The sequence below is a fragment of the Hydra vulgaris genome, chromosome 14 (assembly GCF_038396675.1).
Source record: "Hydra vulgaris chromosome 14, alternate assembly HydraT2T_AEP".
Lineage (NCBI taxonomy): Eukaryota > Metazoa > Cnidaria > Hydrozoa > Anthoathecata > Hydridae > Hydra > Hydra vulgaris.
This window is the reverse complement of record NC_088933.1, coordinates 8,397,501-8,416,937: the sequence shown is the minus strand read 5'-3', so window position 1 is coordinate 8,416,937 and position 19,437 is coordinate 8,397,501. Positions and strand designations below refer to the sequence as shown.

The window sequence follows — 19,437 nt, the reverse complement described above, 5'->3', positions numbered from 1 at the left end:
GTCCAATTACTTTTGAGCCAATCATTTTTATTCTTTTAGCAAAATTTTGAGTAGTCCCAAATTAGGATTTGTGTTTTCTTTTTCATAATTGTGGTATAATTTGACATGCTTATGCAAAACTTCTTTTAAAAGTGTTAACTCAAGGAGAAAATATAACCAAAAAGGTGTTTGTCCAATTACTTTTGGACGCTACTATATATATATATATATATATATATATATATATATATATATATATATATATATATATATATATATATATATATATATATATACATATACATTGTTATTTAGGACCTAACGGTCTTATCACAGAGCACTACGGAAGTGCATTTAACTAGGAAGTTTACACCTCCTTCCTTACCGTTACATTAATGAGTAGATGAATAATAATAAGTGATTTGTCACACCTATGATGATTACTTTTAAAAAAGCATTTTTAATTTAAAGAACGGCTAGAATGTGCGGACGTTTCTATGCTAGATCTATAGCAATTCTTCACCTTTTATAAAATTGAAAAAGACCTTTCACCGGTATAATTTTTAAAATTAGCGTAGAGAGACAACCTTAATACAACGTTGACATTAGGGAACGTAGATTTAATATTTTTTATTGAACAACTTAAAGTAAATCCAGATGATTTGGTTTTTTGGTTTCACCAGTATCAATTTTGCTCGGAGTGGGAACGAGGAATGAAGTTGAACGAGGAAGTTGAAATGCAAACATTCATTTAGAAATTAAAGGCTCGCATCGCTTTGGTAGATTTATAAAAGTATTTGAGTGTGCAACTTAATAGCAATAAAATCCATATTTAGAAGATAGACGAGAATTTTAAAACGAGAGAGAAGTAGAACTTAAACGTGGCTTCGCCTTTAAGTTCAGCTAAATGTCCTCCCCAAGTGAAGTTTGATTTCTTAATAAACGCCAATTTGTCTTACTACCATTTACGCGCTCTTTTTTGTTTTTAACCAGCAGAGTACTACTTGTGGATATTACTTGCGCGAATTAGCATAAATGCGAACTGGCATAAGTGCGAAGCGTTGCAAAATCTGGCATAAGTGCGAAGCAGTTACAAAAAATTGGCACAAGTGGGAATTTTTTTTCTTTCTGTTATTTAGGTGCCCTAAAAAGACCTAACGGTCTTGGCAGTGGGCACCGCGGAAGTACATTTAACTAGAGAGCCTATATACTCAGAGAGCGGACATACGGAAAACGGCGGCCATGTTTTTGCATAACTAGCGTATGACACATGAATTCAAGTAAAATCAATTGAAACTTAAAAACATAATAAAAAACAATTAAACACATAATTTTATTTTAAACAAAAACAAAAGATTTTAAAAAACAAAACTTTTTATGTTTTTTTTTTTCAAAACAATTTTTTGACAAAAATTTATTTGGCAAATTACTTAAAAAAAACAGCAAAAAAATAGTTGTTATCTACAAAATAACTTGACAAAGGTTTTACAATTTTTTTTATAAATTAGTTCTTAAGTTGAACTTAAACTTTTAGTGCCAATGCATGCATTGCCATACTCTTGCTGCCAAATTCACAAGAACTTTTTTTTATTTCTTTTTTTTTTACATAATAAACGCTTTTTTTTTAAGGCTAAATATTTTAAGTCTAAATGTTATAAACCTGTTTTGTAGCTTCAATTTAATTTGATGACAATTAGGATACAAAGTTAAACTTTTAATTTGTTCATCAGAATTAATTTTCTCTTTAAGCATAGTATTACAATTCTTTTGGGAAACAAGGTATGACTCAAATGATCTGAATATTAACTCCATTTGTAAAAAAAATGCAAAAGTTGTTTCATTTGCAAAAAATAAATTTCCCACTTTGTGCTCTTTGTCTATAACAAACTTTGCATAATCAGCATTTACTCTTTTTTTAGAACCTAGAGATTCAAAACAAATTGTGCAAATTTTTTCAACTTTTTTAACTCTAGAAATTATGTACCCTGCAATAGTAAACAAACAATTTTTCTCAGCATCACTTAGGATTAAGCTGGAGGTTTTATCCCAATCTTTGGGTAACACAATGCACTCTCTCTGCTGTGGCTTAAGCACCTTACTATTGACTATATCAAGAAAACCTGAGAAGAATTGACGGTCATCTATATCATATCTGCCCTTTGATGATTTTTTTAAAAATTGGGCAACGCAAATAAGTTTCAAGTTATTTTTGAATTGAAGAGCAGTAGGAACTACTTGTTTTGCACGTACCAGTGAAAAAAGATTTTCTAAGCAGTCCTGGGTAAATCGTGATGTCATTAGAAAATCAAACTTTTTTTCTAGAAGAAACTTATTTTGCAAGTTAATAACTGATGTTGTTGATAATATAACACCAAATTGAATAGGTTTCCACATTATTTTTCCACTTTGGCTTAATACTTTTAAACCACGAAATATCTCTATGACCTTATTTAAAAACGTTATTGTTTCATTGTAAACTTTGTTATTTTTCATTCTAAGAGCCATACCAGGGTTTCGGGAAGTCATTAATGTAAACCATTTATCAATAATTCCTATAAACCAAGCAGTTGTCAGCATAGAATTGTCTTTTATTTCATTTGCAATAAATTTTAATCCGCAACTTACATCATGATTTATAACAGATGTCGCTCTTGATACTTTCATTTTGTTGAAATATTTCTCATCAAGATGATCTGATGTAAGTTTATAAGCAAACTTCAAATCCATTCCTTCTTGATAGTCTACAAGCTTGTTAAGGTGTTTTGAATCTATAATTGGTGATTGAAGTTTATACTTTTCTTGAATCTTAGCTGTTATTATGAAATGTTTGTTACATAAAAGAGATGTTCTTATATGTGGCACATCTGCTAAAAAATCAATAGTACGAGTTGGATCACATGGGTGTTTAATTGAACTAGAAATAATGCCACTTTTAGTACAGCTAATATTAAAAGATTTCCACATTGCCTGGTTGATAGCACCCATATCAGAAGTAACACTATTAATTTCTAATCCTATTTCTTCAGTACAATTTATTATAGATAGGACAATTTTTTTTAAAACACCCCCAAACACCCAACAGAACTTCCAGTATAATAATATGCAACAGTTTGTTTCCACCTTGTAGATGTTCCTCCAAGCATAAAAACTAAAGCATGGTTAGCTTGTAGATATTCCTCCAAGCATAAAAACTAAAGCATGGTTAGCTTGTAGATATTCCTCCAAGCATAAAAACTAAAGCATGGTTAGCTTGTAGATATTCCTCCAAGCATAAAAACTAAAGCATGGTTAGCTTGTAGATATTCCTCCAAGCATAAAAACTAAAGCATGGTTAGCTTGTAGATATTCCTCCAAGCATAAAAACTAAAGCATGGTTAGCTTGTAGATATTCCTCCAAGCATAAAAACTAAAGCATGGTTAGCTTGTAGATATTCCTCCAAGCATAAAAACTAAAGCATGGTTAGCTTGTAGATATTCCTCCAAGCATAAAAACTAAAGCATGGTTAGCTTGTAGATATTCCTCCAAGCATAAAAACTAAAGCATGGTTAGCTTGTAGATATTCCTCCAAGCATAAAAACTAAAGCATGGCTAGCTTGTAGATATTCCTCCAAGCATAAAAACTAAAGCATGGTTAGCTTGTAGATATTCCTCCAAGCATAAAAACTAAAGCATGGTTAGCTTGGCCATAATGTTCAGGTAATGTAACAAATCCATAATAAGAGCTTGTAGATGTGTCATAGTCAACACTTTCAGTTATAGACATTTCATCTAAAATTAAAATACATTCTTTTTCGTGAATATTCATAACATCAACTTTAGTTTTCATAAAGTCAAAGACTTCTGTCAAAATGCCACTTTAGAATTTTAGACTTTTTATTCTTCGTTGTAGGGTACGTAATGATGGATATGGTAAATTTAAACGAAGTAAGTTTTCATAACCACTTTGACCACATGTAAATTTGAGTTCTAATGCTTCATTTATAGTATCATTTAATGAATTTCATATTTTGAATGAATTTCACCATTTAATAAATGTCATATTTTTTCTACTAAGGGATAAAATTTGATCTTCTTTAAATATTGTTTTGAGAACACTAAATTTATCTCTCTTTTTAAAATTATGCTTTTCAATAGCATTTATTCTTGCTTTAGATTTTAAAATGTTTATCTTTTTCGTTTGAATAATGACTTCTTTTTCTAATTTCTCCAATTTTGCATTTAAATCTTGTATAATTGAATTTTTATCAATGTCAGTAACGCAAAGGGATTCAGCTACTTCATTGTTATTTACTTCAATCAAAACATTTTCCACGACTTCTTCACTTTCTATACAACTAGTTTTCATTTTTTTTGGTATTGGAAAGCGCTTGACTGGATTTTTTCGCTTATGTTTCGGACTAATGTGGTTAAAGATAGTAGGAATGACATTAAGTTTGAGTTTTCTTGATCCATCTTCTCTGGTCTTTTCCATTGATCAGCATCAAAGTGTGCCTAAATAAAAAAATTAAACAAACATTATGTATTTTTATTGATTCTACAATAAATTATTCTTAGGATGAATTACATAATATTTTGTTATGTTTACTTCACATAAAAAGCTTGTGTTTGTAGGTATCCAGTTAAGTCGTTTAACTTTAGAAGTCCAAATAGCCCTCTGTTTTTCATTTCTCGGAAAGCATTTTATTAAAAATCTTTTCTCGGGTTTGTTATGACAGCCTACTGCAGCACAACCAGGCCTACTTTTACTTTTTAGATCAAATATTAGAAAAAGTTTTGTTGTAGTTTTTACTCTCAGTTAGTTTTTTTGGCAAAAACATGGCGTCTAAAATTAAAAAAATCGAACAACCAATCAAAAACGATCACACGTATGTCCGCTCTCTGAGTATATAGGCTCTCTACATTTAACCAGGAAGTTCACGCCTCCATCCTTACTATAACGCGAAAATAAGCTCGTTTCGAACCCGGATCCCCTGCTTATAAAGCAAGCGCTCTAACCACTGCGCTACGGCCTCGAGTTGGCATGAGAACGCCAAATAAAATTGCAAATATTGGCGTGAATGCAAGTTGGTACTTCGGACTTGCACCGATGTTTGCAAATTCTTTTGACGCGCTTGTGTCGGTTTATGTAACTGCTTCGCACTTACGCGATCGACACTTATTCAGTCGTCCCAAAATTTGATATAATCTTATCACAAAATAAAGAGCTTTACAGTTCATTCACCAGCTTTTAAATCAATTTCAAAGACTTGAAGTATTTTGTTTACTTTGTTCAACCTCTTATAATTGTTCTTCATATGACATCATGACGGATGTTTCCAGCTAATTCCATTTTTTGAGAAGTCTATTATCTTCCGCTCATGCGTTTTGTCATTATTCAGCTATTTCAAGGCTACCTCGAAGGATAAGCACATAGCTCATATATACAAATATATAAACACTATCGATAATTAGGAACTTAAAAAACACATTACAAAAACAATGCAGCAGACGAACTTTTCTCTTTGACATGAACACAAAAAAGTTTATTTTCATGATTTTTTAATGTGAAAAAAAAAATTAAGATATAAAAATAAAATACTCTTTTTTAAAAAGAGATATCTAGTATTTTAAAAAAAAAATGAATTTCTTGTTGGCTGGCTTCTCTAAAAACCATGGCCTCGCAGCAGCTGGCTATGCTAGACATGCGTAAAGACGGGCTTGTGAATACCATTTTTTCCCCCTGTAACTTCGTAAAAAACTTCCGGTAAAGGGATTCTATACTTGGTGTAGAATTGTTTCATAGTGACATTAATGATCATACTGACCATCTTACTCCTAAAGTGGTTTTATTAACTGACGAATCAACTTTATTCTCCTGTCTTAACAAAAAGTCTTCTCTTTCTAATCACTTAGAACAGGCAGCCGATCTTGAATCTGATCTCACTTTTTTAACAGATTGGAGTTTGTAATGGCTTGTGAATTTTAACTTTAATTTTTAACAAAACTCTTATGCAATCAACTAGCAGAATATGCAAACTAGCGGAATATTTTTGACATTTCTATATTAAACGAATGGCGATGATCCTCTTAATGGGTTTTCTACTTTACGTCTTCTTAGAATATTATTCGATACTGACCTCTCTTGGAAACCATATTAACAATCAATGGCAAAATCGGCATCTGCTTTGGTAGTTTCTCTTTATCGTGCCTAGAACTTTTTTTACACCCAACTCTATTCTCTACCTCTAATATCTTTTATTCGTCCATGATTGGAATATTTTTGTCATATTAGGGCCGGTTCTTCTTAATATGTTCTTTCTCATCTAGACAAGGCCCAAAAATATATTGTAAATGTAGTTGGACCTGCTCCAACATAAAACTGTCCCATCGTTATAAGGTTGTATCTTTTTCTCTTGGCAGCTACGCAGACAAGCAAACATCTCTAGTTCCATCAAACAAAAATCATTCTTGCGTGACTCGTCATCCACGATAGCCGTACGGTCAAAATTGTAAACAATAAATAGCTGAAGTGGTTGCAATAAAGCCAGCGCCATTTGAGGCATGTTGTATTAATCAAGTATGTAAAATTTTCGAAGCCTAATAATTGATTTTCTAGTATAATATTGAAATAAATATAAGAATTAATCAAATATGCTACATATTTTATGCTATGTTACAAATTTGATTAACTCATTTATTTATTTCAATACTATATCACAAAATCAATTGATGGACTTTAAAAACTTATAATTTTTGTGCCGCTACCAATTTTGATGTTAACCACATCAAAAATGATAATGGTACAAAAAAAAATAATAAAACAAATTGATTTTGCTAAAAGTATCTGGTGTTCCGTACCAGTAAATTTTGGAAAGGGAATACTATTTACAATAAATATTTAAAAAGTTAGCTACGTATCGCTTTTTCTCCCTTATTTCACTTAATGACCAACGATTATAATATCGTGCATTTGCATAGATGAAATTGTCTTAAAAAAAGAAAATGAAAAACTGTCCTTTTGACTATATATTACCATGAAAAGCTAATGATTTTACTTAAAGTTTTCTGATATCTAACCTGAAAATAAAGTTGTATTTTTAGAGTGAAAACGATTTCGAATAATGCTTTTTCAAATTACAAAAACATTTGAATATTCAAAATAAAATTAAAAAAAAAAAGTCATTAAAAACGGTTTTGCCTTTAAATCGTAAATTCGCTGCAAAGGTTAATTTCTGAACAGTTTAAAACCATGTTTAAATATAATACTTGACAAGTAATAAGTCAACACGGTTCACCAAACATTTTTGTTGCTTAAATTGGAATTTTTTTTGAAAACAAGATCGCAACATTACATTAACATTTTCGCTGAAAAAACGTGAATTTTAAGCTAGCTTTGACAGCGTATGCATTTACTGAGACACGCTAAAAAGATGTCGTTGAGGCGTGCTTTTTTTTGTCGGTCCGTACGACACAGGTGTTTTAGTTTGAATTGTCGGACTATACTGATAAGGTGGCGGAGATGTTTGAATGTAGGGTGAATTTGAATAAGATGGAGGCATTATTGCACTTCCATAACGTTCTTTTATGAAATAGTGGTAAAGTACAATTAGAAGTATGATAGTAGCCAATATTATCGTATAGCTAACAACCCAAACATTGGTTTGTTGTATATATTCACTGATCTTATGATTCCATGATGTTTGTATTTCTGAGGAATACGTTGTATATTTATTGTCGAAATCTCCTTTAACATGAACTAAAACGGATGAACTACTGGCAGATAACGGACTAAAAAACGTCACCGATGTGTTTGTATCTGATTTTATTGAGCTTTTTAGTGACAATTCATATTTATAAAGGTAAGGATCTACAGTCGCCAATCTTTCAACGTTAATAAATGAAGGGATATTTTTAATCTAAAACCAATAAAATCATAATTATTAAAAAGTTTTTATTAGAAATTTATTAAGTATATTTATTAAAATAAGTTAAAAAACCCAAAAAGCAAACACAAAGAGCAACCTTTAATCCAGATAGCTGAGATTGGGAGCCATAAATTTCAATATGTTCAACTTTATTTTTAGTGCTGAAAAATATTTCTTTTGGACTAATGTATACCTCTGGTGCAAATCTGACTTCCAAGGGTTTAGATGAATACAAATGACGTCCATCGCTTATGTCAACATTTAAAACAATAGTTCTGTCACTTTTACTTAAAGATTTCATAAGTGCAGGATTTAAAGCATGTGGAGAAAACATACAATGCGGTTGGCCGTTTTTGTAGACGGATCTAATACTAAATACTTCTTCTATATTATCAGTGCTATCGGTCCACTTGGCATTACACTTAAAAGGAGCTTGAACATCAATTGAAAGATTTTCTGAACAACTATGACTATTTGTTGCGTCATTATCAAACGAAATACGGAAATATTTTACCATGTCATTAGATAAAAAGAGATAGTTTTCATCTACTATAAAAGGAGCGCTATTTGGTTGTACAACAGTAACCTGGAAGACATAAATATAACCATTAAAAAAAAAATTAAAACACCAATTCAAGTTTCTAGTAAATATATGTATTTATATACTGCCTATTCCAAACACGTTATTAACTATAATTTGTATATTTATTATATTCTATAACAGTATAAGTAAGCTCCACAAACCTCTGCATAAGTGCTAAACGAATCATCGTTGTAATAAACCATTGCTGTACCAGTATTAACGCCAACAACAGCACCTGTAACTCGATCAATTGATAGTAGCCCACTCGATGTGCTCCACCATCCTTTATCTAGTTGTGCATAAATAGGCATACATACGGATTATAGGAAAAAAACAATGTCAAAAAGCTAATCAACACTAAAAACTTTAAACACACCCTTAATGATTGAAGAATAAAATATATTTTAAAAATTACCAAAGATCTTTTTCTGTAATCAAATGTTAAATTTCACCTAGATATTTTATACGTTTTTTAATACTTTTATTATTTATTTTAAAAAAACTTTTAGGATGTTTTAAAATACTATTAAAATCTGAGTAACTTGAATGTATGACCATTCTATAAAAGCAACTTAAACGTATGACCATTATATAACTTTTGATTTAACACAGAGAATTCTCTCATATAGAAATTAACAAAAATTATATTTTCTACACAAACTCTATTTTAACTAGTTTGCGCATTTTATTCCATATGAAAAAAGTATTTAACCCCGTACACAAGTATGTTAGGTGGATCATGTGGTAGTTTTATGTGGCTATAAGTTTAAAAGTTTTGAACAGTATTAGTACAAAATTTTGGAATAAATAAAACTATTTAAGTTCAAAGTTAAAACATGTTTGGAATAAATATTAGTTTTAGCCTAGCATTATACAATTTAAAACTTTCAGCCTCAATTTGAATTCAATTTTATTTTATTTTCATTTCAATTTGAGCAAACTTCTTTCGTCAGAAGTTCATTTAACTTTTTTTGTATATTTTTCTTGTTAAGAGCATTTATAAAGACGATTATGAATACCTTATTCCTGTTATTTGTTAAGATTTGTTATTGATTATGAATACCTTATTCCTGTTATTTGTTAAGATTTGTTATTGATTATGAATACCTTATTCCTCTTATTTGTTAAGATTTGTTATTGATTATGAATATCTTATTCCTGTTATTTGTTAAGAGCATAAAGACCATTATAAAAAATCTAATTTAAAAATTGATTTTATACCAAGTAAACTACTAAAAAAACTTAAGTTTAATAAATATATTACCCATGTAACGATTAAAAATTACCCATGCAAAGATGTATAAATAAAAACCTGTTAAAACCTAGTCAAGGCTGTTTAAACTTGTTAAAGTTGTGTTTAAATCTGTTTAAAGACTTAAAACTACTACAAATAATAATATTTTGACTTTAGTAACTTTAAATTTGAGTTCAAATTTTTATATTTCAAACTATAAATAAAACATTCATTTTATATTACATTCTTTATTTTTTATCACACTGTAATATGACAATTATCATAACCAAAAACCAGTTTTGAGAAACTTGTATTTTAATATTTGCAATGGTGTTGGTAAAAGAATTCCCTGTTATTAATACCTCTTTCGTCTGTTACCTAATTTATAAAAATAATAATATTCAGTGGCTGTATTTTTTGTGAATTGTAAAACTGTTTACTTAATAGTGTCTAAATGATAATTATAAAAGTGTTCCTCCAAAAAAAGAATTAAAATTAAATGATCAAAATCTAAAAATAATCATTTTGGAAATTACAAAACTTGTTATCTCAAATTGTTTCCCTTATTTTTTTGAAAACCTATCACATGAAATTCATTGAGTGATATTCTTTCAAACGATATATATGCTTTAGGCATTAACATGAAAAACCAAAGTTATTGAAAATTATCTCAAAAAACAACATAAATAATAAAAAAGTATGAACAAAACATAAACTTTATTTACCAACAATGATATTGCTATGAAAACAAAAAACATTGCCTAAAGTAATTTGAACTTTAGGTGGAACTATTCCTTCAGTTACTCTCACTCGAATGTAGTCAGATAATGAAGGATTGTCATCATCCCAAACCTAAATAATAAAAAATACTTAAACAAGTGTTGACAAAAACTAATTTGTATGCACATAAGACTATTTCAAAATGATATACAAAAAAAATTTTTTTTGAACTTTAATTGGGCTACCCTTTGATTTGATTAGGTGTGTGGTCAGAAAAAAATAGTTCAAAATTGCATGCTTAAATGTGTTTTAGGGACAGCTTAATCAACTTTACTTATTCTATTAAATTTTAAAAAATATCGTCTATTTTACCAGGTCCCTAATATTAAAAAAAAAAAAAAAAGTTTTTCAAAAGTATGTCACGTTGGGTCTTAAAAGTAGAAAAATTATATAAAAATTTTAAATTACAATTTCATATTACAATTATTATTTTAGGTTTAATTGCATAAAAACTATGGTATTTTAACTAGAAATAAAAAAAGTGCATTTTTACAACGAGATAAGATTTATAAAACGATTAGTATTTTTGAAATTTATATATTATTTCAATACCAGGTTGACCTTTCTTATAAAATTTTTTTTTTTCAAAATACCCTTTTGAAAAGTTAAGTTGAGTTGTTACTAAATATTGGAACGATGCTTTAAAATTTTGAGGATTTACTTTTTCATCAATTAACAACATTTAAACTTAACTATTAAACTTTCTTTTTTTTTGAACTGTGCACATGCTTCACATGTATGAAAATATGAACAAGGTTGATGTAATTTTACACTAATGAGATTATAAATTCAATAGAATAAATTTTTATTATTGTTTTAATTAAACCTGCATTTTTATATCATCAGATAAACTCCAAAAATTCATTACATTATTATAAACATTATTAAACATGTTTTGAAATAATTTATTTAAATAACAGAATTAGAGTTTAAAATAAAAATAAAAAAAAACATTAAACAAAAAGCATTTTTTAACGTTTGAAAAAATATTTTTTCATTATTTACATTTATAAATCAAACCAGTTATTGTGTTGTTGACTAGGTGGTGACTGTATCGATGAAGAGTATGTTACAGAATGTCCTGAGGTTGTTAGGAGGTTATGGCTGTATAGTTGAACAGGTTGTTTTAGTTCACAGTGTGACCTGAAAATGGGCTTTTGGAAAAATAAATCTTAATTTAGTTAATTTTATTGTCATAACCAAAAACCAGTTTTAAAAAACCTACATTTTAACCCGACACCACATATTGTATATTTAAAGAAACAAACAGATTTTGACTTAATTTTATAGTGTAAATTTAAATAAATGCGCATGTTTAGTTTTTCTAAGAAAATATACTATTAAAACCAGGGATTTAAAGCACATAAATAGTTTTTTGTTCATGAGGTCTGCAATCTGATAAATTAATGGAAAATCTTGAAAATCTGGGGGAAAATGTATGCGGTGTTGGGTTAATATTTGCAATGGTGTCAATAAAAGAATTCCTTGTTGTTAATACCTCTTTTGTCTGTAACCCAATTTAAATTTTTCTTTGAAAAAACTCAATTTATACTGCATAATAACACTTTTTTGAAAAAAGGAATCTGATTATAAAGTCAAATTTACAGCTTGCACAATCTGAATAGTTTGCTACTAGCCAGCTAGTCCATTTTGGAATAAACTTGCATTATCTTAGCATGTGATATATCAACATATGGTTATTTGTGGGTAAAGATTTCATACTTGAGGTCAAAATAACATGGGTGCTCTGAATGCAAGTTGATAACCAGTTCATTCACTTTAGTGTTTAATATATGCAAGGTTTTGAGATAAGTAATTGGGATTATAAAAACAAAACACATTTAAAAAATAGAGTGCTCTATTAAGATTTTAAATATAAATAAAAATTAATGAAAACATTTTTGAAACTCTTTTTTCTCACTGAGGACATTGTTCATGTTTAGTTGACAACCCTAATGATATGAGCAAGTCAGTAGCATCTTCCACTACAAAAATCTTTTATTACAGACAATGATGGGACGTGTTCTTATCATTTACTTGCTCTGACATATATATTACATTACTTGATGTTCCTGATTTAGACTCGATGAATTTATTCCAGCTTTCTCAGAAATACTTAATAGGTGAAAGACAGTTTACAATTTGATCAAATTTAAAATATGATATCTGATGCACATCAGCATACATTAAATATGCATCCATGTGCACATTTATATTGATGAATATATATATTTATATTAATACTTAGAACATCTGCAGGATTAACAATGGAATAAAAAGGTTTAATGTTTGAAAAAGCAGGAATAAAAATGTTTAACGTTTAAAGCCTAGTAACTGAGGCAACTTGTCACCAGCACTTTCCAAGCGGCCATTATAGGAAGCACAAGCAATAAAAAGAAAAAATCAGTTACATAATTTAATGTTCTTTCCTATTTTTTACTAACCCATGTTTATCAATTGATTCTTTATAATTTCTACCGAAATAAACATTTAAAGATACAAGCTTTTTTTGTTTTATTTATTTATTTAATCTAATTTAGGTGCTATGGGAAGATATTTATAAATAAACATTTAAGGACATAAGCTTTTTTTGTTGTATTTATTTAACCTAATTTAGGTGCTATGAGAAGATGTTTATAAATAAGTTGAATCACCAAAGCAAAAGCCTTGGTGATTCAATTTATTTATAAAGTCCAAAATGAAGCTTTAATTAAAATCCTTATTTCAAAAAACCAACAATTTGACATCACATGCTAAAATCACTAGTTTATCCCAAAATCACATTGGCAAACACTTATCAGAGTGGTCAGAACACACCAATATGTACATTTGAACATACTAGTATTTCTTGAATAAAAAATATTTATTCAGAAAAAATAAACAAATTTGGTTAAAAAAAGAAGGAACCTAATGTTTTTCCCAACTTGATTAGATATTTAATATTAAATTGAGTTGGAAAGAAGAAAGTAGTAATTTTCAAAGTAAAAAAAGTCAACTATATGAAATTTTACTGAAATTATGTAAAATGTTAGTTTATTTGCCAGTTTGCCAAAAGATTTCCAGTTAGCAAAATCGCTTGAGCTTACATTTGTGCCTAGCTTATTTTTTTTTCGTTTTTGTTCAAGAACACAACAAAAAACATCTCAAAAACAAAAAAACATTTAAAAAAAACAACAACAAAAACATATTTATTGGTTTGTCTCTATTTTCTTGCCATTTGAGTTAATTTTTTGCTTTGGACACCACAAGGTTTAAAAATGTTCATTACTACAATACAATTGCAATTTTTATAGATTTTGTATGATTGATAAAATATTTAAATATGGCAGGCTATTTTTATTTACTTTTATTTTTTGCATCAAGTTATAAGTGACAAAATTTAAAGTTTGCAGAAAAACTAAAAATAAATCGATTTTTGTTTTTTTAGTAGCAACTCTGTTATTGACTAGATGGAGATATTATTATTGACTAATTGGCAACTGTGTTGTAAAAAGATTTTTTTGACAAAAATTAAAATAATTAAAAGTAACAAAACATGTTTCATTACAACATGGATAAACATTAACATGTTTCCAACCTCATATTTTTACAACTATATTGTAAAAATACCACAGCAAAACATACCTTCATTATGACTTCACCTACACTTATTGTTCTGAGCAAAAAGGTTGCATTTTCAGGATTCGGAATCACATGAACAATATCTGATCTAAATAATGATAATTTAAAACTTTAAAGCACTAAAAATAAAGCAAATAAAATTTTTTATAATTTTGTAAGTTTTGAAAATAAGGGTGTAAAAAATGCGCTGAATAAATAAAATGAAAAGAGAAATAAGACCTTAAAAGAAAAAACTCTTAACGAATGATAGAATAAATAAAAGATAAACCAGAAAAAACAATTATAAAATTCAAAAAGTTTGAAATTTCAAAGTTAGTTAATCTAAGCTTAACTACTTTGAAACTCAATAATTTAATATGAAACTTTGAATTAAATTATTAAGTTTAGTTTCAAAAAAAAAAAAATTTAAAAAATTATCCGCTAAAAAGATAGTTGTGCCTCACAAATACAACATTTAATCATCCAGTACACTAATATAGTATTATTGAATAATTTATCAACTTTGAACTATTAAGACACTTAGAAATTAATTTAATTATTAAATTTGAACTAATTATTGAGACGCTTCCAAATTAAATTTTTAAAACACGCAAATTTTCAAAATTCTGTATGGGTGGTCATATAAGGTGTGTGACTGCACGCTTTTCCTGATATTGCTTGATATATTGTTTTTTATATAAACTATTGCAAAAACAATAATTATTACAAAAATACAAGTTTATTATTTATATAAGAATTACATCTTACCTGCTCACTCGATGTTTCAATGGAACTGTAGCAATATCAAACTTTCTAGCAATATTATCATGTAATTGTACACTATATAAAATATTAGATCCAATAGGAAATGCTGGACGTTGACTATTAGAAATAACAAAATTTGATAACAAATGAAGTGATACAGTTGACACTGGCTTCACCTTAAAAAAAAATCATATCATGATATCAATCATTAAAACTTAATTTATATACAAATTAATTTTGTTGCTTGAGTGGTTGAATTAATGAAATTAATTAATATATAATAATACTTGTACCAACTGAGAGAAAGAATAAAAATTTAATATCAATAAAAAAGTAACAGTTACTAAATTAGATACTTTAAAAAACAATCAGAATTTAATTTATATATATTTGTGGTATTTAAATTTAAAAAAATCAGTTATAAACAAATAATAAAGTTTAAATAAGATTAAAAATTATGATTAAAAACATTTCTCTCTAATATATATTTTATAACTTAAATGTCACAATTCTTAGGACAAATCTTTTCCAGAAAATATATAGTATTTTTAACATTTAGTTATTTTAACATATATCAAATTTATTTATTTACTGCCTTATCTTTTGAAATTACAATAACAACATAATAGGTAAATATACAAAATAAATTAAAATATATAAAATAGATCAATAAAAATATTTCAAGTAGATAGATTAAAATACTAATAGACAATGTAATAACAAAAAGATATCAAAAATATATTATATTTACCTCAACTTTTACAAAAATTGTTTGGTTATAGCCAAAGTCTTCATGAACCGTAATTAAAATAACTGCTGTTCCAGATAAAGCAAACGATGTCATATACCCACCAGAAGTAACCTGAACTAAGTTTTGATGGTGATCATTACAGGAATTAACTATGGAATAACTCGTAATTGGAAGAGGATCTCTAAAAAATGTATATGCATCTATATATATATATATATATATATATATATATATATATATATATATATATATATATATATATATATATATATATATATATATATATATATATATATATATATATATTGATATTTGAGGCTGTTTTGTATTATAATAATAAAACAAAATATATATATATATATATTATATATATATATATATATATATATATATATATATATATATATATATATAGACACACACACACACACACACAGAGGGTCCAAGGAGCTATTTTTGAGCTATTATCCCTACTATGTACTACTTGGTGCCTCTTTTAAAAGATGGATATCAAAAAAATCTTTTATGTGAAAAAAGGGGTCACAAGAAGTAAACTAGATATGTCCAAATTGTTCAAGGAGTAAATTGAAAATGTCCATGCTGTATTAGAAGTGCTTTTTACAATTATTTGCATAACAACCAATCAAATTTAATTTTACCAAAAAAAAAAACAACTTTATAATCATAAAAATGATGAAAAAATGTAAATATCCAGATACTACAGAAATTCCAAAAAAAGAAAAAAACTAGGTCAAAAGTGGGAACAAGATAGAAATGAATGGTTATCTTTGTATATGATGGGCTTTCTGTGTAATTGCAAGTGTTATATATGTTTTCAGAATATGTAGAAAACAGTAGAAGAGTTTTCATTTTTTCATTTTAACAAAATGCAAAATAATAATCAACTAGACTTTTTATTTCTTTAGGAGTTTAAGGAGTTTTAAACTTTTCCTTTTCTTGCTTCGATTATTGAGGATATTTTAGTGTTAAACGAAGAAGACCTAGACAAAAAGAACAAATTTTTTTTTTTCATGACCACTCATTCTCTTAAAACATCAAAATGACACAAGATAATAATACTGTTAGAGTTCCAGTCAGTGGATAAAAAAGTATTGTTAAGTAAACAGGAATAACATTTTTTATTATTTTTTTTACTAATTAGTCATTCAAACAAAATATATAATGCACGAATGTGTTTTAACAAAGTTTCTCTCTCAAAAATAACAACAAAAAAAAGATTTCATATGAGCTTGAAAGTCAATATTTTGGTTTAGTTAAATTAATAAAACATTATAAAGCTTATATATTATAGGATTAATTCTTACTTCCAGTCTTTCTTGGAAACCATATATCAAATCGGTTGCAAAATTAGCATCTGCTAAGGTTGCATATCTTTATCGAGCTCGCCGCTTTCTTACTCTGGATTCTATTCTCTATCTCTATAAATCTCAAATCCGGCCTTGTATGGAATACTGTTGCCATATCTGGGGCGGATCTTCTAATGATGCCCTTTCTCTTTTAGACAAGGTACAAAAACGCATTGTAAACATAGTTGGACCTGCTCTTGCAGCCAACCTTCAACCATTACCACATCGTCGCAATGTTGCTTCTCTTTCTCTTTTCTACAAATACTATAATGGGCACTGCTCTAAAGAGCTAGCGTCTCTTGTGCCATCTACTAAAATTCATTCTCGTGTTACTCGTCATTTAATTAAGTGTCATCCTTTTTCTGTGACTGTTCCTAAGTGCTCCAAAAACGCTTATTCGTCTAGTTTTTTTCCTCGAACATCAGTTCTTTGGAATTCGCTTCCTTCATCTTGCTTTCCTGATTCATATAATTTGCAATCTTTTAAATCGTCCGTCAATCGTTATCTTGCTCTACAATCTTCATCTTTTCTCTTTCAGTAACTTCCAACTTTAATTAGTGGCTGCTTGCAGCCTTGTTGGAAGCGAAGATGTTTAAAAAAAAAAAAAAAAAAAAAAAAAAAAATTGATTATTTTTGTGAAATTTGGCCTAAAAACCAGCAAGGAAAGCATACAAACTAACCTCTTGCCTATTCAGACCATATTGCAAATGGTATTATTGATCATATCAAGTCTTTTAAAGGATGAAAAAGTCATTATGCATTAAATTAAACAAAAAAGCTATATTTACCAGAGGATCTCAAAAGTAATGTATTTGAATATATTATAAGCAACATATTAAACGTTATTTTGGATTCCCTTGATAGATTAGCGTTAAAAATTATGTTGCCCTAATCTATCATGTAATAGATCATTATAACTTACAAACCTAAGACATATATATATATATATTGAATCGAAAATAACATATTAAATTAAACAAAAAAGCTATATTTACCAGAGGATCTCAAAAGTAATGTATTTGAATATATTATAAGCAACATATTAAACGTTATTTTGGATTCCCTTGATAGATTAGCGTTAAAAATTATGTTGCCCTAATCTATCATGTAATAGATCATTATAACTTACAAACCTAAGACATATATATATATATATTGAATCGAAAATAACATAAGTTTATTTTTTTGTTTTATCAAAATGACACCATTGGTTTTTCCCTTGCACTCTTTATATATATATATATATACATATATATAAATATATATATATAAATATATATATATATATATATATATATATATATATATATATATATATATATATATATATATATATATATATATATATATATATATATATTCTGGGGGTGTTTCTCTGCTAATGGTCTAGGTCCAATACATCAAAACGATGGAATAATGGATATATATATATATAATATATATATATTATATATATACATATATATAAATATATATTATATATATATAATAAATATGTTACTGTTACCCGCAGTATTATATAGCTCTAGTTTATCTATTGAGCACTCTTTCAAGTATACAATATTATACATGATAATATAAAGATATTTTCTTCATTCATATATATATACACTTACGTGTATATATATATATATATATATATATATATACATATATTTATATATACATATATACATATATATATATATATATATATATATATATATATATATATATATATATATATATATATATATATATATATATATATATATATATATATATATATAGATCTATAGTTTGTTGTCTTTGGGAAGAGCGGAAGGAAAAAAGTGATTCTTACGCCAACACATACGTCACTTTTAATTACTTTTGACTTTCGTTCAACATTTGCTTGTTGGACGAATGTAAAAACCATTAATTTAATTACAAATAAATCGCTTTTTAAAAAAACCACAAAAACGCAAATTTAATTGACCAGAATGTTTTAAAAACATTCTGAATGTTTTTAACAATATAAACAATGTTTTTATTTTTTATTTTTTTAACAAAATGTTTTTATTTTTACTTTTTTTTACTGTAAATCATGCGCGGAGTGTTGCTACATCGACTATCTTATCGCCTGACTCGCAAGGGAGTGCTGCTACATCTACTATCTTCTAGCCTGACCCGCAAGGGAGTGTTGCTACATCAACTGAGGGTTTGGTTGGGGCAGGCAGTCTATCAATTAATAAAAAAAAATAATTTCGGTCTTGCATTTTAATTTTTTACTTTTTGTCAACAAAATATGGAAAAACTTTCGGACAACATCTACGGGTTGTATATATATACATATACATACATACATATATATATATATATATATATATATATATATATATATATATATATATATATATAACAAGACTGCAAGCAACCACTATTAAGTTTTGGAGTTACTAGGACAAAAAAGAATAGAATTATAGTGAAAGGAAATGGTTGACAGAAGACTTTA

The 19,437-nt window shown here is 27.5% G+C and overlaps 1 protein-coding gene across 2 annotated transcripts in view; it reads right to left on the bottom strand.

Annotated features, from left to right (window-relative positions):
* Positions 1 to 7,053: 7,053 nt before the first annotated feature.
* The window catches only part of LOC100215893 (nuclear pore membrane glycoprotein 210), a 94,175-nt gene continuing 81,791 nt past the window's right edge, over positions 7,054 to 19,437 (bottom strand). For both annotated transcript variants that reach the window (XM_065817540.1, XM_065817541.1), the window contains exons 31-37: positions 15,598 to 15,778; positions 14,850 to 15,022; positions 14,106 to 14,190; positions 10,427 to 10,553; positions 8,629 to 8,756; positions 7,982 to 8,470; positions 7,054 to 7,875 (exon numbers count right to left, since the gene is read on the bottom strand). In XM_065817540.1, the coding sequence (XP_065673612.1) occupies positions 7,369 to 7,875; positions 7,982 to 8,470; positions 8,629 to 8,756; positions 10,427 to 10,553; positions 14,106 to 14,190; positions 14,850 to 15,022; positions 15,598 to 15,778 (1,690 nt within the window). In that variant the 3' untranslated portion in view covers positions 7,054 to 7,368. The remainder of the gene's footprint in view (positions 7,876 to 7,981; positions 8,471 to 8,628; positions 8,757 to 10,426; positions 10,554 to 14,105; positions 14,191 to 14,849; positions 15,023 to 15,597; positions 15,779 to 19,437) is intronic.